Raw genomic sequence first — 21,598 nt, 5'->3', positions numbered from 1 at the left:
TGCAACTGTACCGATGGCAGCTCTTCTTCTATTCAGTGTTTGTTAGCTTCTGTTAGCTTCTTGTCCCAGCTCCTGTCTCCTGCTACTGTTAGCTAAAATCACGACACCCTCACTGATACCACGATAGAGAGCGTTCATTTTATAGCGTTAACACGGTGCTGTAAGTGGTCCGGTATGAAACGGGGGTGATAGAACAACACAGCACTTTTAAATTTCAATAACCAGAATGCAGAAATTGTTTCCGTTGTTTTAAAAGGTTTATGTCAGTCTGCCTTTTCCCCATCGATCCTTTTCCCGACCGCCCTGCACCTTAGGGAGTTTAAAAAAAAAGACAAGCACATAGCGCAAAACTCTGAAACAGGAGAAGCGGGACATAAAACGGAGCGACGAACTAGATATGAATTATGGCATAAAAACACAGAATCCGACGCTGAACAGTGAAAAATCAACACATGATGTGAAACACATGACGATTAGGCGGCGCGGCAGGTGATGAGTGAAAATTACTGGTGGTCAATAAATGATAAAATAAAACTAGCAACAGGAAAAACTAAAGTGGACATAGCAATAACCCAAGAGAGAATAATAATAATCAAAAGAAACTAAATGGAAATGAATGAAGAACAAAATGCAAGAAACTAAAGTAAATACAGAGGAATAAACTGGTATGGTAAGACCTTTGGATCAATAATTAATACAGAGGATGGTATGGCAAGAATAAACAGACACTATTTCCAGATAAAAGGTAAAATAATATTGCTGAAGTGCCATGGGTTTGTTGAGACCACATCTAATACTGAGAATAAATATATCTTACAGACCATAACAGTAAATAACTGATCACTTATTTATGTTTTTAATCAGATTTGATATATTTATTTCTTCAATATTATTTTTCATGTCAGTGTTAATGTCATGAGGCTGATGACTCCATGACACTTTCAATTTGACTCATTAGGATTTGATTAAGAACCAGATTTGTTCTTTGTAATTTATGTCCAGTTAAACTATTAATCTGTAATCAATAGACAGGTCTGTATAAAGATATAATCCATGTTTCTGTCTCATATTTGTATGGCATTAAAAGAACCTGGAACTTTAGTTTTTCCACTGAAAGCTCTGGTTTGCACAATAAATGCCATAAGGGTGAAGTTTTATGGATGATACTCTGTTGTCCCATTCTCCTGAAGGCAGCACAGAGCTGCACCACCAGAAACTATGATTAATGTAGTTAGTTATATCCATGTTTTAATGTTGCAGAGCTCAGTCGTTTTGCAAATAGTTCAAAGTTTAAACTGACATGTTGTACATCTTTTATCTGGTCATTTTGTGGAATATTTAACAACTAGAAAATGGCACAAAATAAGAATTTGTTTTCCACTCTGATTGGCTGTTGTTAGGCCTACCAATTTTAACTTAAATTTTCATTCATTGCATTTTTCGTAGACGCCTGTGAAAATAATTTCTATTCCCACGACATTTTGTTCTCTGGGAAATTATTTTTGATGATAAATACAGAAACAAGCATAAAAATCAAAACGTCTACAATAGTGATAGTAATATTAATGATAAAATAATGATCAGTGCAAAGTAGCCTACAAATTCTTTGGTGGGGGGCGGTGAGGGACCTGGATAAAGGCTAGGGGGGAGCTGGCCCAAAAAAGGTTGAGAAACACTGGCCTAGGTGGTGAATACTCCACAGTTTCTAAAAAGTAAGATAAATTCTAAGTTTGTTCTAAATCCTGTTTTTTTTTAAATGCCAGAATAATGAAAGAAAAATAGATTTTTGTAGTTGTCTTCAAGTTAACTAAGGTTACTATAATGTTAAACTATTAGAGAAACCCCAGCCGAGGACGCTTTAACTTTAACATTTGTAAACCAATGTTAGGTAAACCTGTGGATGTATTTTAAACACACTACTTAAGTGACATCCTGGAAAAATGGAAACAAATCGGTCAAAATCAGAGGAACAGAATAAATAAATCTGGTTCATCTGGTAAAATTTCCAGATGCCTGAAAGTGCCAACTTCATCTTCAATTAAACAAGTACATGCAAGTCTTGGCATCATTTGAATAGTCGGCCATCACAGGTTAGGAGGTAGAAGGGACTCCTAGAATCAAACATGATCTGCTACAACATTTGGATATTAGCTTCAGAACAAAAGCTAAAGATCTTGTAAGGATGCTTAAAAAAGCTGCTCTGGACTTTCCTAAGTGAATCGAGTACGTCGTCAATACTGAGGTGAAAGTGCTAATCACATAAGCCAGAATAAGATACCAACCTGTGAGCCCAAACAGGATCAGCCTGTAAGCCATCAGCGAAAGCTTGAGAAAAAATAAAGTATCCAGATAATATCTTCTAAATCCAAACACTAAGAATGTATTTCACAATTTATACAAGCTAATGAAGTACAACAAAATCTTGAGATGTGCAGCATGTTTATAGGTATTTGAGGTGGGTGTGGCAGTTACCAGCATCTGACAGTACAGGAATGAGGATGAGCATAGTTCTAAGAAAACACCAGAGTTCATAGAAATTCACTTTGCAGTAAAAGGCTTTTTTTTTTTCTAAATCAAAAGTCTATTTCCAATATTATAATTTGTGAGACTAAAAAGTCATGCAAGCAGGAGATTGTACTCTGCTTGTTTTCACTCAATGTCAAACTTCTAATAAAAGTTAGTTCCTGTCATCTGTAGAAATATTCAGATTATTTTGCAGCTTTCTGGGTGTATCAGAGGTGAACAAGAAACTTTGTACAAAATTGGAAAAATGCTTAAATCCGTGGCGTGAGAACGATCTCGAAGAAAACAAAATAAATTGAGTCGTTATAAAATGTAGAAAAGAGAAAAAAGGTCAAACACATTTTTATCATGGGAGAAATAATTTGACAAAATAATGTCTGGTGAAGTTGTTTCATTTGTTGCAGTGAAATAGTTGGGAGATCCAAACAGAAAGCTGAAGAAGGTGGAAGGAAAGAACACATATTTTATTTAGAAGCTTAGAAAATCTATAGAAGGTAGTTAATATTTTAAAATAACAGAGAAAAAATAACGACACTGACATTGAACAATTAAGTCTAATGTAACCAGGCAACCAACTTTGAACAGCAAATTTAATTATGATTTAAACATAGAAAGAAACAGTTGAGTATTATCTTAACAATGAAGTATCTCTGAAAATCCAAATTTTTTTGAGATTCCTTATTTTCATAAATCTAATAAATTTACAGAATAGTAAAAAATTATGTTGACAGAATAGCTCACTGGGAGAAACTCTAACTTCAAACAGTTTGCATCAAATCTTTGTGTTAAAATATACTCAAAATATTTTTAATTACCTTGACTAACGTTTCCATATTAGAGATGTTATAAACAAAGGTTGGTTTTATTTCTGTTTTCACACTGAGCTTAGCTTTGATCACTGAGTCCTATTATTAATTATTTGCAATTAAATCATATTATAAAGCATAAAGTTAATAGTGTTTCAATTGTGTGCCACCTGTTCTTCAGAGTAATAGAATAAGGAGCAGAAACTCAAAGATGAACACATTTTACACATTGGGTTATGCTGTCTCCTAAATCTGTCATGAGTTCAGCTGAGCTTTCTGAGAAACTGTTCGTGACGCTAAGAACCAGAGGTAACAATAATACACTGAAAGGAATGAGTTACAGGAAATACCCGTTTTAAAAACGGTTTCTGAGTACAGCTTTGGCATGCATTTCAAATAGTTTTAAAGAACTCCCATTACCTCATACGACCTGGATGTCACACTACATTTTTGGTTGTCGCTGTCGGGACCAAAATATTGAACTCGGCGTCATTGAAATCTGTGGTAAATACCTACACCGCCATCTGGTGGTGGGGGATCAGAATTTCACATTCACGTAATGGCCAAGGGAGCAAAATGGAGTCGTTCAGACTTAAGTTTTGCTTCTTCTTACTTTTACTTTGTTCATATCACCACATATCTAAGTTTTTTTTTCAGGTTTTTTTCAAGCTTCTGTATATAGCTTTCAGTATTTCGTCTAAGACAATTTTTCAATCAAAAGTAACCAATTTATTGATTCCTTAAACTATTTAGAGGCAACACAATCATATAAGAAATGTACACAAATGATTAATGAAAATAGAAGATATTCTTTACTGAGTTCTTGGCAAACAAAAATAGATTAAAATATCTCATAAAAAAAATAATAAAATCTGTAAAATTACAACATTCCAGAATTTTTAAATTGGTACATAAAATGAAATACATGTTATTTCAGGGAAAAGAAACAACGTTACATATGAATTATGCAGAATTTGATTCCCCCGGAAATTTCATGGTTTTGAAGAAACGATTTTCAGAGTAAACTGTGGCGGCAGATTATATTTTCTGAAGAGCTGGATTGAAAAACACATATATGAGTCAAAGGTTAAAATAGACACAAATAGACATAGAACAAATCTAAATAAATATTAGCTCACCTCTATCAAAGCATCTTCTAGCTCTGATTCTGTCATTGTGCTGGGAATTTTCAACCTCAGCTTCAATCCCAAAACATAACCTGTTGATAACAAAAATTAGACATTTACAATTCACTAATATAATAGAAATCTATTAAATTGCAGATTAATAAAATGCAATTGTTTTTGAGTAAAATTCAAACTTTAATATTTTTATATGACAAAAAATTCCCAAATAGGGAAAAAAAAAATCTAAAAATTGTGTTTATATACTCACTTGGCCCTGTTTGTTAGTTGATGTTGTTTCAAGTTTCAAGCAAGTTGGTTTTGTTGACATGAAAAGAAAAAAGAAAAACATATTGGGGTGATTCCATATTCTTTTATTTTTTTGTAATTTCAAAATAAACTTGTCCACAACACACCTAATATTGATCATAAACTAATAACAGAAAGACATAATAATTGCAGGTGTTTCAAAATAAGACTTTCTACAATCTTTCTTAAGTTCTGAAGTGAAATTAAAATAATTAAAACCACTGCAAATTTAAGTGAAAAATAAAGCAAATCTGTTGGATTTGCCTTATTTTTGATCTTATTTATTGGATTAAGTATCTTACCAGTAGTTGCAAGTATGCTGACTCCACTGCTTCTGACATTGTCAAACACAGAGAACAGGGTGAATGTGTAGTTTGTCCGAGCGGTCAGAGATGTGACTGTGTGTTTCACTGGTCCGTCTCCATCTGGTGAACTGATGTTTGTCTCTGTGCCGTTAAACTGCAGAACAAAGCTGATGTTGATGCCGACTTTATTCCATCGCAGAGTGATGCTGGTCTCATCTTGTTCTGATGCTCTGAAGCCTTTGGCATTTTTAGGCGCTAAGATAAGTGAGGACAAATTTAAATAATTTATTCAAAACCTTTATCCTCCAAAAGTTTACATTTATAAACAATATTGTCATAATGATAAAAAAAAGTCCCACAATCTTAAGACAAATAATTTTATTAGGAACATTTCCAAGTCAAGTAATGTTATTTGATCAAATTCTAAAATAAGAAATCAAATCTGTTAAAGTAAAACAAACATTTATGTTCAAATGCTGAAGCATAAAATAAAGTTCAGGGATCAGATGATTTTCAGGTTTACTGTTTGAATGAAGAGAGTTTGACTGGACCATTAAATGTGCATTTAAGTATATTTTGCTTTTTGCAAAATGATATAAATACATACTCATGTAATAAAGACTGGCTAAAATGGCCAAATTATATGTTTGCATATGAGACTCGTTAGTCTTTTCATATTTGAGCCATGATTGTCTCAAAGATTTGTTAATATGTTTATATTGAATATTGAGTTCCTTTACAAGAAACAAGTTTAAACATTTATTGTTCAACAATAGCTGTTTGCTCTTGGCACATATTTCACATTTTAAAAATTTCAATTCTATTAATTTATTTCCTACCCTTATATAAACTGATGTTCTGGCTCATAGTGTTACTTCCTCATTGCATGTGACATTAGACAATGTAGTCCCATAAAAAAAAACCCCACTAGTGTTTTCATATTTTAGACATTTTGTCCATAAAAATGAGGCATTTATTCACAGGAGTTTGTTACCATTATTTAATTTAGAAGTGTGTATTTTAAAGCACAACTGTTGGAATCTACAAACATCCAACTTAATCTGTATTCCTACTGTTGTAAAAACTAATTTCATCAATCAGAAACAGCATACTCTTACTCTATTATTAATAGAAGACAATAAAAATTGTTTGAGGTTTTGTTTTAGCACAGTTGTCAAACTGACCCCATTAATACTTTCAGTTAATTCTGGACCCCGCCTCTCGCCCGGAACGTGAGCTGGAGATAGGCACCAGCACCTCCCCACTCCACTAAGAGACAAGGGTGTAAGAAAATGGATGGATGGATTGAGTTATACATCCTGAAAGAATTGAAATAGTTCAAAAGAAATTATTTATCTCAGGTCAAAGTACTTTTTCCCCACTAAATTGAGATTTGAATTTATTTTTAAGTGTGATGTTTCCAGGTTTGAGTCCTTGATGGTTCAACATGATTTTCAAGATTTTGGAGGAAAAATCATTTGCTGTGGTTGTGAATAAATGTATATACTTTATATTCATACCAGTGACAGCAGTAAATTGTACTCCTCTGCTTCTGACGTTCTCATACACAGAGAAGAGACTGAATGTGTATTTGGTTCCTGCAGTCAGAGATGAAACTGTGTAGTTCACTGGTCCAACTCCATCTGGTGCATTGATGAATGTCTGAATGTCGTTAAACTGGAGAACAAAGCTGGTGCTGTTGTTGATTTTACTCCACTGCAGAGTGATGCTGCTCTCATCTTGATCTGATGACCTGAAGCCTTCTGGATTTTTAGGAGCTGAGACAAAAGAAGAAAAAGGAGGTCAATTTAATAAAAAAAAATGTTTATCCTCCAAAAGATAATATTCTAAAACAATATTGAGATGATGAAACGACTTATCCTAAAATCTTACACCAGAAAATAATTGTTTAAAAAAAAAATCCTAATCAAGTAACAATATTTTATGAAATTTTAATATAAGAAATCAAATCTGGTGAAGTAAAGCATACTGCTATGTTCAAATGCTAAAGTATACAATAAAGGTCAGAGATCAGTTGATTTTGAGTTTTGCTCTTTGATTCAAAAGTTTGATTTTCAAACACTAGAACTGCTTCCATCATATTATGTACACATATGTAATGAAGACTTTTCTATAACCAGACTAAATGATTTTGCTCAAATGGCCAAATAATGTTTGCGTTTAAGTCTTATTTGCAGTCTTCTCGTACTTTAGCCATGGTTGTCTCAATATAGTATCTAAATATAAATGTAACTAATCATAGACTTTCATCACATTAGACAAGTTTAAAACTGCTTGTTCAACATGTTTTTGCGCATCGCATATGAACACACAGTTTAAGTAATAACTGTATTTTCCGCACCATGAGGCGCACCTAAAAATCTTCAATTTCCTCAAAAGCTGACAGTGCGCCTTATAATCCAGTGCGCCTTATATATGGACCAATATTGAGCCACAACAGGTCTAACAACTACGATAAGTAGCCGCCGACTTCATTTTCGACAGTAGAAGAAGAAGCGCGTGGTGCATGCTGGGATAGTTGTCAGAACGCTTGTTTGTAATCTATTAATAAAGTTTGACTGACCTATCTACCTACCGACCGTCTAGAATCAAGTTGTCTGCAGGTCATTTAGCACCACGTTCTCCACGAACATGCTGTGCGCGAATGGAGAAGGGTCACCATCGTCCGGCCACGCCCGGCCCAGTCGTGGAAGGCTCTCCTCGCTGACCGGAGTCGGACTTTTTTGTTGATATTCCCGTTAGTGCAGCTCCATTTAGTGGATGCATAGCGTAACTCCAGTGTCTACTGTAGCATCTATTCTATGTGCCTTATATATGAAATTTTTTTTTAAGTAGGCCATTCATTGAAGGAGCGCCTTATAATCCAGTGTGCCTTATAGTGCGGAAAATACGGTACTCAAGAACTGTCTTGGTAATGGACTTTGTTGTTGGCAGGGTAATTATGGTCATTTTCTTACCTGTTGCAGCTTCAAACTGTACTCCACTGCTTCTAATGCTCTCAAACACAGAGAAGAGAGTGAATGTATATTTTTTTCCAGCAGTGAGAAAAGAGACTGTGTGAGTTACTGGTCCATCTCCATCTGGTGCTCTGATGAATGTCTCTGATCCATTAAACTGGAGAACAAAGCTGGTGCTGTTGTTGATTTTACTCCACTGCATAGTGATGCTGCTCTCATCTTGATCTGACAGCCTCAAGGCCTCTACATTTTCTGAAGCTGAGACAAAAACAAAAATATTTATGTGATGTAAATCTCATAAAACCTTTGAAGTTCTAAAAGATTAATTTTACATACAATGACAAATAATAGTGCCGAAATATCTGAATCCAAATTATGTTTAACTTTCACACAATGCTGCAGCATGTAGTTTAACTTAATTAAGTTCCAAAGAAAGGAAAAGAAATCTAATAAAAATTACAAAATATTCAAAATTTGAACAAGGCACAAATAAAGACCAGAAAGCAGAAGATGTTGAGGTTTACTACAAGAAGGAAGAGACATTACATTCCACTACTGGAGGTACTTGCTGCATATCATGCTGCAAATACCTCGTAAATTATATGGTTCATTAATATGTGTTTTAACATCCTTTAACGAAGGGTGTTAAAACCTCTGACTAGATTGTCTAATCAAATAATTAAAATATGTAAATTTCATACTGCTTTTCCTTTTCATTATTGAAAGGGATATTTTTTATCTTGGATTTAATATTTTATTGTGTAAAGACATAAATGACGTCCTTAAGACTGAAATTATTACTTTGGATATGAAAATCAGTACTACAGAGGATTTTAAATATAGAAGAGAAGTGAATCTCAAATCGCAAAGAAAATCAACATATTTATAACATGTTAAGCAAACAGTTATCTTACCAGTAGCAACTGTGATGTTTACAGCACTGCTTCTAACATTCATAAACACACGGTACAGTATGAATGTATATCTGGTTCCAGCAGTGAGAGATGTGACTGTATGTGTCACTGGTCCGTCTCCATCTGGTGAACTGATGTTTGTCTCTGTGCCGTTAAACTGGAGAACAAAGCTGGTGCTGTTGTCTCCTTTATTCCACTGCAGAGTGATGCTGCTCTCATTTTGTTCTGATGCTCTGAAACCCTCTGCATTTTCAGGAGCTGAGAACAAAATGAGATTTAGAAATGATTCAACATTGAGTCACTGACTGTGTCCAACTCCAAGTCCAAGGTGAAACATTCAGATCTTTGTTCACAGCTTACAAACATCACTAATGTAGTTTCCTTTGAAACTGTGATGAAAATAAATCTCTCACCAGTCACTGCAGCAATGCTGACTCCACTGCTTCTGATGCTCTCAAACACAGAGAAGAGAGTGAATGTGTATCTGGTTCCAGCAGTGAGAGATGAAACTGTCAGAAGTAATGGTTGTTGTCCAGCAGGTGGTTCTATATTCAACTCTGTTTCATTATATTGGAGGATGAAGCTGACATTGTTATTGACAACATCCCACTGCAGAGTGATGCTGGTCTCATCCTGTCTCAGTGATGAGAAGCTTTCTGCATTTTGGGGGGCTGAAAGAAAAGAATGAGTTAAATTATGTCTTCAGTTCATTGGTGATGAAGTGACTTTCTCAAAATCATCAGCAATTAATGTCAAAGAAAAATTGTTGAATTTGGTTGTTTATGAATTAATGTACTTGTATCTTACCAGTGACTGCAGTAAGTTGTACTCCTCTGCTTCTGACGTTCTCAAACACAGAGAAGAGAGTGAATGTATATCTGGTTCCAGCAGTGAGAGATGAAACTGTGTGGTTCACTGGTCCGTCTCCATCTGGTGCTCTGATGAATGTCTCTGATCCGTTAAACTGGAGAACAAAGCTGGTGCTGTTGTTGGTTTTATTCCACTGCAGAGTGATGCTGCTCTCATCTTGATCTGATGCTCTCACAGCTTCTGTGTTTCTCGGAGCTAAAGTAAAGGAGGAATTCATTAGTAGGCTTATAACTTTGGTATACCCAATGTGTTTATTGGTGATTTAAAGATGAATAGTCATCAATCAAACATCTATTCAGCAGCTATTGTAATGGGTTAATTTTCGTAGTCATCTAAACTGCCCTCAAATATCTGTTGTTTCTGTAAAATTAACCAATTTCATTGTATTAGTAATTGTCCACTGAGGAAAGCTCCATCCTACAATTCATTTTAGTCATTCTGCATCCTCTTCATAGTCCTCAATCAATTTTAAACATGTACAAGACCATTAGCAGATCATTACAGAAATTCTTCAATAAAATTACATAGGGATTATCTTAAAATCCTTACCAGTAGCAGCTTCAAATTGTACTCCTCTGCTTCTGATGTTCTCAAACACAGAGAAGAGAGTGAATGTGTATTTATTTCCAGCAGTGAGAGATGAAACTGTGTAGTTCACTGGTCCGTCTCCATCTGGTGCTCTGATGAATGTCTCTGATCCGTTAAACTGGAGAACAAAGCTGGTGCTGTTGTTGGTTTTATTCCACTGCAGAGTGATGCTGCTCTCATCTTGATCTGATGCTCTCACAGCTTCTGTGTTTACAGGAGCTGAGAACAAGTTGGAAAAAATAGTCAAATTTCTTGACAATCTTTATCCTCCAAAAGATAGAATCTCCAAAAAATATAGTGATGATGGTACAAGGTGTCCAAAAATCTGAATATAATTTTAAAAGATTCAAAACAAGTAGCTATACTTTATCAAATTCTAATGTAAGAAAATAAATCTAGTAAAACAAAGTATTCTGTTATGTTCAAATACTAATGCACAAAGTTGAGAGAGCAGCTTATTTTGAAGTTTCTTTATGAATGGATAGATATTGTTAATCTATCAGTGTGATTTGCAACATGATGTCAACACAATCATATAATGAAAAAATCTTCTATAAATTGACTTAATGATTTTTATCCAATGACCAAATAAAATGTTTGCAAATATATCTTATTAGGTGTGTTTTCATCCGTAGCCAAATGTTGTCATAGCATACATATAAAAAATTCATTAGGAAATCACCAAGTTCTTTCACATTAACCACATTTAAAACCTGTTTATTCAATGTTCTGTTTGCACACCGATAGCTCCAAAAATATAGGATGGAGCAATTTCTTTAAAAATTTCTTGGTCATAAATTCTCTTTCAAAAATGTAAAGGGGCCATAAAATGAAGTAAAAAATTAGGACAGTTTGGTTTTATTTTGGATATAATGAAGGTAAATTTTCTCACCAGTTACAGCTTGAAATTGTACGCCACTGCTTCTGACGTTCTCAAACACAGAGAAGAGAGTGAATGTATATCTGGTTCCAGCAGTGAGAGATGAAACTGTGTGGTTCACTGGTCCGTCTCCATCTGGTGCTCTGATGAATGTCTCTGATCCGTTAAACTGGAGAACAAAGCTGGTGCTGTTGTTGGTTTTATTCCACTGCAGAGTGATGCTGCTCTCATCTTGATCTGATGCTCTCACAGCTTCTGTGTTTCTCGGAGCTAAAGTAGAGGAGGAATTCATTAGTAGGCTTATAACTTTGGTATACCCAATGTGTTTATTGGTGATTTAAAGATGAATAGTCATCAATCAAACATCTATTCAGCAGCTATGGTAATGGGTTAATTTTCATAGTCATCTAAATTGCCCTCAAATATCTGTTGTTTCTGTAAAATTAACCAATTTCATTGTATTAGTACTTGTCCAATGAGGAAAGCTCCATCCTACAATTCATTTTAGTCATTCTGCATCCTCTTCATAGTCCTCAATCAATTTTAAACATGTACAAGACCATTTGCAGATCTTTACAGAAATTCTTCATTTAAATCACATAGGGATTATCTTAAAATCCTTACCAGTAGCAGCTTCAAATTGTACTCCTCTGCTTCTGATGTTCTCAAACACAGAGAAGAGAGTGAATGTGTATTTATTTCCAGCAGTGAGAGATGAAACTGTGTAGTTCACTGGTCCGTCTCCATCTGGTGCTCTAATGAATGTCTCTGATCCATTAAACTGGAGAACAAAGCTGGTGCTGTTGTTGGTTTTATTCCACTGCAGAGTGATGCTGCTCTCATCTTGATGTGATGCTCTCAAACCTTCGACATTTGTAGGAGCTGATACAAAAACATAAATGTTTAACTCAAGAAAATTCCATAAAATCATTGGTAAACTGAAATGCTTGAAGTGTAAGAAATTATATATAGAACAAATATTATTTAATGTTAAGCTCACAGTTATCTTACCAGTAGCAACTGTTATGTTTACAGCACTGCTTCTAACATTCATAAACACACGGTACAGTATGAATGTATATCTGGTTCCAGCAGTGAGAGATGTGACTGTATGTGTCACTGGTCCGTCTCCATCTGGTGAACTGATGTTTGTCTCTGTGCCGTTAAACTGGAGAACAAAGCTGGTGCTGTTGTCTCCTTTATTCCACTGCAGAGTGATGCTGCTCTCATTTTGTTCTGATGCTCTGAAGCCCTCTGCATTTTCAGGAGCTGAGAACAACAATGAGATTTAGAAATGATTCAACATTGAGTCACTGACTGTGTCCAACTCCAAGTCCAAGGTCAAACATTCAGATCTTTGTTCACAGCTTACAAACATCACTAATGTAGTTTCCTTTGAAACTGTGATGAAAATAAATCTCTCACCAGTCACTGCAGCAATGCTGACTCCACTGCTTCTGATGCTCTCAAACACAGAGAAGAGAGTGAATGTGTATCTGGTTCCAGCAGTGAGAGATGAAACTGTCAGAAGTAATGGTTGTTGTCCAGCAGGTGGTGCTATATTCAACTCTGTTTCATTATATTGGAGGATGAAGCTGACATTGTTATTGACAACATCCCACTGCAGAGTGATGCTGGTCTCATCCTGTCTCAGTGATGTGAAGCTTTCTGCATCTTGGGGGGCTGAAAGAAAAGAATATGAGTTAAATTATGTCTTCAGTTCATTGGAGTTTGGTGGTGAAGTGACTTTTTCAAACTCATCAGCAATTAATGTCAAACAAAAATAGTTTACTTTGGTTGTTAATAAAGTAATGTACTTGTATCTAACCAGTGACTGCAGTAAGTTGTACTCCTCTGCTTCTGACGTTCTCAAACACAGAGAAGAGAGTGAATGTATATCTGGTTCCAGCAGTGAGAGATGAAACTGTGTGGTTCACTGGTCCGTCTCCATCTGGTGCTCTGATGAATGTCTCTGATCCGTTAAACTGGAGAACAAAGCTGGTGCTGTTGTTGGTTTTATTCCACTGCAGAGTGATGCTGCTCTCATCTTGATCTGATGCTCTCACAGCTTCTGTGTTTACAGGAGCTGAGAACAAGTTGGAAAAAATAGTCAAATTTCTTGACAATCTTTATCCTCCAAAAGATAGAATCTCCAAAAAATATAGTGATGATGGTACAAGGTGTCCAAAAATCTGAATATAATTTTAAAAGATTCAAAACAAGTAGTTATATCTTATCAAATTCTAATTTAAGAAAATAAATCTAGTAAAACAAAGTATACTGTTATGGTCAAATACTAATGCACAGAGTTGAGAGCAGTTTATTTTGAAGTTTTCTCTATGAATGAATAGATATTGTTAATCTGTTTGTGTGATTTGCAACATGATGTAAACACAATCATACAATGAAAAAATCTTCTATAAATGAGCTTAATGATTTTTATCAAATGACCAAATAAAATGTTTGCATATATATCTTATTAGGTGTGTTTTCATCCATAGCCAATTGTTGTCATAGGATTTATATAAAAATTCATTAGGAAATAACCAAGTTCTTTCACATTAATCACATTTAAAACCTGTTTATTCAATGTTCTGTTTGCACACCGATAGCTCCAAAAATATAGGATGGAGCAATTTCTTTAAAAATTTCTTGGTCATATATTCTCTTTCAAAAATGTAAAGGGGCCATAAAATGAAGTAAAAAATTAGGACAGTTTGGTTTTATTTTGGATATAATGAAGGTACATTTTCTCACCAGTTACAGCTTGAAATTGTACGCCACTGCTTCTGACGTTCTCAAACACAGAGAAGAGAGTGAATGTATATCTGGTTCCAGCAGTGAGAGATGAAACTGTGTGGTTCACTGGTCCGTCTCCATCTGGTGCTCTGATGAATGTCTCTGATCTGTTAAACTGGAGAACAAAGCTGGTGCTGTTGTTGGTTTTATTCCACTGCAGAGTGATGCTGCTCTCATCTTGATCTGATGCTCTCACAGCTTCTGTGTTTCTCGGAGCTAAAGTAGAGGAGGAATTCATTAGTAGGCTTATAACTTTGGTATACCCAATGTGTTTATTGGTGATTTAAAGATGAATAGTCATCAATCAAACATCTATTCAGCAGCTATGGTAATGGGTTAATTTTCATAGTCATCTAAATTGCCCTCAAATATCTGTTGTTTCTGTAAAATTAACCAATTTCATTGTATTAGTACTTGTCCAATGAGGAAAGCTCCATCCTACAATTCATTTTAGTCATTCTGCATCCTCTTCATAGTCCTCAATCAATTTTAAACATGTACAAGACCATTTGCAGATCTTTACAGAAATTCATCATTTAAATCACATAGGGATTATCTTAAAATCCTTACCAGTAGCAGCTTCAAATTGTACTCCTCTGCTTCTGATGTTCTCAAACACAGAGAAGAGAGTGAATGTGTATTTATTTCCAGCAGTGAGAGATGAAACTGTGTAGTTCACTGGTCCGTCTCCATCTGGTGCTCTAATGAATGTCTCTGATCCATTAAACTGGAGAACAAAGCTGGTGCTGTTGTTGGTTTTATTCCACTGCAGAGTGATGCTGCTCTCATCTTGATGTGATGCTCTCAAACCTTCGACATTTGTAGGAGCTGATACAAAAACATAAATGTTTAACTCAAGAAAATTCCATAAAATCATTGGTAAACTGAAATGCTTGAAGTGTAAGAAATTATATATAGAACAAATATTATTTAATGTTAAGCTCACAGTTATCTTACCAGTAGCAACTGTTATGTTTACAGCACTGCTTCTAACATTCATAAACACACGGTACAGTATGAATGTATATCTGGTTCCAGCAGTGAGAGATGTGACTGTATGTGTCACTGGTCCGTCTCCATCTGGTGAACTGATGTTTGTCTCTGTGCCGTTAAACTGGAGAACAAAGCTGGTGCTGTTGTCTCCTTTATTCCACTGCAGAGTGATGCTGCTCTCATTTTGTTCTGATGCTCTGAAGCCCTCTGCATTTTCAGGAGCTGAGAACAACAATGAGATTTAGAAATGATTCAACATTGAGTCACTGACTGTGTCCAACTCCAAGTCCAAGGTGAAACATTCAGATCTTTGTTCACAGCTTACAAACATCACTAATGTAGTTTCCTTTGAAACTGTGATGAAAATAAATCTCTCACCAGTCACTGCAGCAATGCTGACTCCACTGCTTCTGATGCTCTCAAACACAGAGAAGAGAGTGAATGTGTATCTGGTTCCAGCAGTGAGAGATGAAACTGTCAGAAGTAATGGTTGTTGTCCAGCAGGTGGTGCTATATTCAACTCTGTTTCATTATATTGGAGGATGAAGCTGACATTGTTATTGACAACATCCCACTGCAGAGTGATGCTGGTCTCATCCTGTCTCAGTGATGTGAAGCTTTCTGCATCTTGGGGGGCTGAAAGAAAAGAATATGAGTTAAATTATGTCTTCAGTTCATTGGAGTTTGGTGGTGAAGTGACTTTTTCAAACTCATCAGCAATTAATGTCAAACAAAAATAGTTTACTTTGGTTGTTAATAAAGTAATGTACTTGTATCTAACCAGTGACTGCAGTAAGTTGTACTCCTCTGCTTCTGACGTTCTCAAACACAGAGAAGAGAGTGAATGTATATCTGGTTCCAGCAGTGAGAGATGAAACTGTGTGGTTCACTGGTCCGTCTCCATCTGGTGCTCTGATGAATGTCTCTGATCCGTTAAACTGGAGAACAAAGCTGGTGCTGTTGTTGGTTTTATTCCACTGCAGAGTGATGCTGCTCTCATCTTGATCTGATGCTCTCACAGCTTCTGTGTTTACAGGAGCTGAGAACAAGTTGGAAAAAATAGTCAAATTTCTTGACAATCTTTATCCTCCAAAAGATAGAATCTCCAAAAATATAGTGATGATGGTACAAGGTGTCCAAAAATCTGAATATAATTTTAAAAGATTCAAAACAAGTAGCTATACTTTATCAAATTCTAATGTAAGAAAATAAATCTAGTAAAACAAAGTATTCTGTTATGTTCAAATACTAATGCACAAAGTTGAGAGAGCAGCTTATTTTGAAGTTTCTTTATGAATGGATAGATATTGTTAATCTATCAGTATGATTTGCAACATGATGTCAACACAATCATATAATGAAAAAATCTTCTATAAATTGACTTAATGATTTTTATCCAATGACCAAATAAAATGTTTGCATTTATATCTTATTAGGTGTGTTTTCATCCGTAGCCAAATGTTGTCATAGCATACATATAAAAAATTCATTAGGAAATCACCAAGTTCTTTCACATTAACCACATTTAAAACATGTTTATTCAATGTTCTGTTTGCACACCGATAGCTCCAAAAATATAGGATGAAGCAATTTCTTAAAAAATTTCTTGGTCATATATTCTCTTTCAAAAATGTAAAGGGGCCATAAAATGAAGTAAAAAATTAGGACAGTTTGGTTTTCTTGTCGATATAATGAAGGTAAATTTTCTCACCAGTTACAGCTTGAAATTGTACTCCACTGCTTCTGACGTTCTCAAACACGGAGAAGAGAGTGAATGTATATCTGGTTCCAGCAGTGAGAGATGAAACTGTGTGGTTTACTGGTCCGTCTCCATCTGGTGCTCTGATGAATGTCTCTGATCCATTAAACTGGAGAACAAAGCTGATGTTGTTGTTCATCTTGTTCCACTGCAGAGTGATGCTGCTCTCATTTTGACTTGATGCTCTGAAACCCTCTGTGTTGGCTGGGACTGAGAGAGAAAGTTGATCTTTACTACATAAAACAAAAACAGAAGAATCAAACTTCACTGATATATTTTATGCCTCAGAATTGGGTTTTTCTGCAGAATGAAAACTGCAACTGTGCTAAAGATTTTGATTTTTCTCTTCATATATGAAAAATCATGAAACTCTATAAAAAAATTAGAAAATATTAGAAAATATTAAATGGGCTTTTATATGGGATTTTACAAATGATATTTGAAATTTAAATCACCTTTGCCTAAAGCCCATTTAATATTTTCTCTGTATATCTGATTTTTTTACTTGAATTTTTTTTTATCATTCCATGGACAACACAGGAAAATTTCTCTCCACTGTTTTTAAAATGTACATTTATTTCAATGTCTGATTTTGTATTTTTGTTTGTGTTTTGTAAGTGCAATCTTGCATTTCAACAAGACAACCTGTACTGAGGTCAAATAAAGAAAAAAAAATTCCAAGTTTCACAGAGAACTTAAAGCATGAGTTTACAGTGTTAGTATGTGAGCAATTATTAACACATTTCTTCTTATGTTAAAGACAAATATATAGTACGAGTTACTTGGTTTGTAACAGATGAAAGGAAAACTCTGGGTGCAGTCTTCATCCAGCCATTTTCCCGAGTCGCTGAATGAAGCAGCAACACACTGACTGTAATCGTTGTCTGGCTGACCGGCCGCCCAGTGTAGAAACAGAGAGGGGCTGCTGTCTGACCACAGTTTGTCCCGATAAAGCCCAATCCACACCTCGATGCCACCCAGGAGGGTCCTGATGTTATTATTTTCTGCTTGATTTCGTATGCTGTGAAGAAAGAAAATTACAGAAACAAAATCAGGAAAACTGAACTGGTTCAGTAGACAATAACTTTCTTTGTCTTGGATTATCATTGCATTTTCCACATTTTTTGACATGTCAACAACAAACTGATATAGTTTTATTGATTTCTCAGGCAGGTAAACTAAGTAGCACATTATATAAAGCATATAAAATGGACAAAGTTTTTTTATTTTCAAATGAAAATAAAATGTTAATGTTTGATTTGTAGATTCATAAGTTTAAATTTTGCTGCTGAATTACTGCAATGACCCAAAAGTGGGAAAAGAAAACTCATAGTGCTAAGTAGTACATTACATATTTCAGTTTCTTTTAATATTGTGCTTTTACTACCTGGCCAGGTCAATATAATTCTCTCTGCAGAATCGCTGAGCTTCGGCCCAATTCAGTGATTGGGTACTGACAAAATAAGACGGCGAGCCACCGACTATTCCTGAAAATAAAACAGACTGACGATTAGGAATGCTTGAAGTTTACCAGTCATGTTATTAATAAGGGAATTCTGAGGAAATGATGCCATCAAGTGGCTTTAACCAGAATTACATGAGCAGAGAAAGAAACAATATTTCCACCTTTTTTCCCCCATGACCAACATTTCAGTGTTCATAAGATTTTATGTAACAAAAAAGAACAACAGACTTCTAGTGTAAACTGAAAGAAAATCTCACCAGTGTAACACAAAAAACGTCTCAGGTCCGAGCACTGACGGTCATCCCATCCACCCAAATATGAGTTGTCACTTAAAAACCTAACACAGTGCTGCTGTCCTCCGAAGTCATTGGGTGAGCCGGGTATCCAGTTCCTAAATGTATACTCTCCAGCTCCATAGAAGCTGCTGTCATTCAGGGACCATTTCCAGCTGTTGTACAACTCATCATAGAGGCCTATCCAAGCATTACCTGTTGAAGAACAAAGTTTCAAGTTGCCAGTGAGCAGCTGTGAAGATTGATCTATGAGAATTTCACTGTATTTCTGAATTTCTCCAGACATTAATAAAATATATATATGCATCTCAAAATATAAGGTCTGTGTCTGAAACACTTAAGCATGCAGTGAGTGTTAAGAATCTACCCGAATAGCCAGGATTTGTCCTGATAACAGCATCAACGTCAGCCAAGTTTTCAATGGTGGCCAGGTCGGTGTAGTCCCGTCTGCAGACACTCTGGGCGTTTGTCCAGGTTTGTGCAGAGCCTACAAAGTAGTACTGACGAGTTTGGGCAAAGGCAACGCTGAGGAGTGCACCTAGAATAAAACACATTGAGTAATGCACAGCTGTTGATGTACGAATGAACTCACTGGCCATTTCATTCAGTGCGCATGTTAACACAAACAGTGATTCAGCCAATCATGTGGCAGCAATTCAATGCATTTAGGCACCTAGAGGTGGACAAGAAAACTTACTGCGTACAAATTGAGTTAGCTGAAAAATTGAACATGTATGGATTAATAACTGTGTCCCTTCCTAGAAAAATATCTGCTCTAAACTTTGGTTACATTGAAGAATTGCAATATTTATCACAAAGTTGTTTTCAGGTCACTGAAATAAAAGGTAAGTAAGGGGATAGTTTTACATTCTGGTAACTGCACTTGTTTTCCTTATTATACTTTATTTTTTAATGTACATTTGATATGCTGACTAATTTTCAATTCTTGTCATTAGTTGGGGTTTTACAAATGAGTGAAATGTGACAAAAACCTAAATATTAGCTTTGAGAATTTCGACTCTGAGATCCTGTCCCTCTTCAGTTATTAAAGAAAATATGTATCTGAAACATCAAAAGTTTCTTTTACATTTACTTTTCCATGAACAATCCTTTATTTCTAGTTTCTTACAGAAAGTATTTAGAAGAGAACATTTTGGTTTTATTTATTTTCATGCTTTATTTTACTTCCATTTGTACAATATCCCCATTTGTAGGAATTCCTTTGATTTCAAATGAACATGCAACAAAATACAACATAAAGCAGAAAATAAAATCAAAAAGTTACAAACCTGTGAGTGCGAGGTAGATCAACCTAAAATCCATGGGTCAAACGTTTAAAAAGACCAATAATCAAGTTGGGTTTTTTTAATGGTCATCCACTGAATCTACATTATGAAGTTATTTCATATCTTAGTCAGGTAAAAAAAAAAAATAAAATCCAGATACTCAACATTAAGATTTTAAAAGTTCATTTTTAAAAAGTATTCACCTTCTTGTTGCTAAAATTGTCCTGACGGAAAATGCTACACATCAAAGTAATGAGCAGATGAGTGCTGCAATGAAGCGAAGATACTCATAAACAGAAACTTCAGGCGCTCTGCGTTTTTACTACTGTTACAGAGTAAGAAAGAAACACGTCTGATTAGTTTTATAGATCCTAGGGACTTTTTGGAAAGATTGTTCCTCGTTCTGCAATAACAGACAGGAATGAGGATGTTTCAACCCAGCTCTTGTGAAAATTAAAGTTGTTATCCTTGTTGTCATTTAAAGCACAATATGCTGCCGTTTACACAAACGATTTACAAATAAAGCTCAGTTCTACCACAAGCTGTACAGCTTTTTATTAATATGCTAAGAAAAGCAATAATGAATTTGAAAATCAGTGGATGAATATCTTAAAAAAATGCTCAGAAAGGAAATTGGAAGATGATTTTATTAGCTGTGACATCACAGTTTTTGAAAGTTTCCCACATCATCACTATACCAGGAACTGCAGTGGAAAGCAGTCCTTAAAGCTTAAATCTGGCACATTTACATGGTAGACTTATGTCTATATATCATTTTTTTAAGTAGTCATTTATAATATTTTCATAAACTAAACAGTGGAAAGGTTTCATGATGCTCCAGCTCAAACCTACAGTCCCTATAAAGTGTATAATCTCACTTACCAATTATTAATAAACCTTTACTGAAGGCTGCTTGGTTAGTTGTTTTTTTTTGTGTAAATTTCTGAATTGGTTTTCTTATTAGGCAGTGTGTACATGTTGGACCACAACTCCTCTCCGATAAAAACTAAAAACCGGAGCCCACTGTGTCATGCATGGAGCGGGGATGGGACCAAAACACAAACAGGAAAGTGGAAGTCTCATGACAACCAATTTTTTTAAAAGAGTTTAACCAAACTCAGCCAAAACGTCTTAAAAGAGATTAACAAGTGACAGAGAACACAGCGGCAACATAAATGGGAATCTAAGAGAGGATATAGAGAGCAGAAGGGTTAACCTGCAGTAGGTGTAATCAAAAGAATGAGGAACAGCTGAAGGGAAACCACAAGCAGAGGACAGATGAGTAAATGGAAAACAGCTGCAACATAAGCTGAAAACGTGATTAAACAAAAGATAAATCCTAAAACTAACAAGAGCAGCAACAGAAAAAAGCATTACAAAAGCATAAGTCTAAATGCTAAATATATATAATAAATCAAAAGACAAACACACAGAGGAAAGAACAAAAAAGAAATGATCAAAACATGAATGAAAACCAAAGTTGTAACACAACGCTTAAGGGTGATGTGGGAACTGAAAATAAATTCTTGTGGACTGAATTGTAGTGGATTGTTTTCTTCCAAATTAAGTCACAAAACCTTAACAGAATTAAATGAGCAGATTCTTGCTAAGGTGAAGCTAAATCATGTCAGTGCCACCAGGGTAAAAAAACATAACTCATTCTTGTGGTGGAAACTCTCTTACGCAGTACAAGATATTTAATGGCC

General features: G+C 35.2%; 3 protein-coding genes across 8 annotated transcripts in view; all 3 read right to left on the bottom strand.

Annotated features, from left to right (window-relative positions):
* Window positions 1-4,551, bottom strand: part of LOC145548685 (C-type mannose receptor 2-like) — a 49,753-nt gene extending 45,202 nt beyond the window's left edge. For 2 of the 6 annotated variants that reach the window (XM_081599585.1, XM_081599586.1), the window contains exon 1: window positions 2,283-2,806. In XM_081599585.1, the coding sequence (XP_081455711.1) occupies window positions 2,283-2,316 (34 nt within the window). In that variant the 5' untranslated portion in view covers window positions 2,317-2,806. Of the gene's footprint in view, window positions 1-2,282; window positions 2,831-3,749; window positions 4,385-4,468 lie in introns of those variants that run through there. The other 4 variants (XR_014084687.1, XM_081599588.1, XM_081599589.1 and 1 more) reach the window with 4 other exon arrangements.
* Window positions 4,552-4,750: 199 nt separating this feature from the next.
* Window positions 4,751-8,289, bottom strand: LOC145548822 (fibronectin-like). Its single transcript, XM_081599829.1, has 3 exons — window positions 8,046-8,289; window positions 6,588-6,845; window positions 4,751-5,322 (listed from the first exon to the last, which is right to left on the bottom strand). Exons 1-3 carry the CDS (start codon window positions 8,245-8,247, stop codon window positions 4,880-4,882), a joined length of 903 nt encoding a protein of 300 aa, XP_081455955.1. The 5' UTR covers window positions 8,248-8,289; the 3' UTR covers window positions 4,751-4,879.
* Window positions 8,290-9,724: 1,435 nt separating this feature from the next.
* Window positions 9,725-19,205, bottom strand: LOC145548895 (fibronectin-like). Its single transcript, XM_081599977.1, has 16 exons — window positions 19,199-19,205; window positions 18,974-19,144; window positions 18,651-18,801; window positions 17,721-17,869; window positions 15,871-16,128; window positions 15,468-15,725; window positions 15,054-15,311; window positions 14,667-14,924; window positions 14,055-14,312; window positions 13,126-13,383; window positions 12,723-12,980; window positions 12,309-12,566; window positions 11,922-12,179; window positions 11,310-11,567; window positions 10,379-10,636; window positions 9,725-10,024 (listed from the first exon to the last, which is right to left on the bottom strand). The coding sequence occupies exons 1-16, from the start codon at window positions 19,203-19,205 to the stop codon at window positions 9,747-9,749; spliced, it is 3,594 nt and encodes a 1,197-aa protein (XP_081456103.1). The 3' UTR covers window positions 9,725-9,746.
* Between the last annotated feature and the right edge of the window lie 2,393 nt (window positions 19,206-21,598).

The sequence above is a fragment of the Poecilia reticulata genome, chromosome 18 (genome assembly GCF_904066995.2).
Source record: "Poecilia reticulata chromosome 18, P_reticulata-male-v2, whole genome shotgun sequence".
NCBI classification, from domain to species: Eukaryota; Metazoa; Chordata; class Actinopteri; order Cyprinodontiformes; family Poeciliidae; genus Poecilia; species Poecilia reticulata.
The sequence above is the reverse complement of the archived record's forward strand: the minus strand, read 5'-3'. Positions and strand labels throughout refer to the sequence as shown.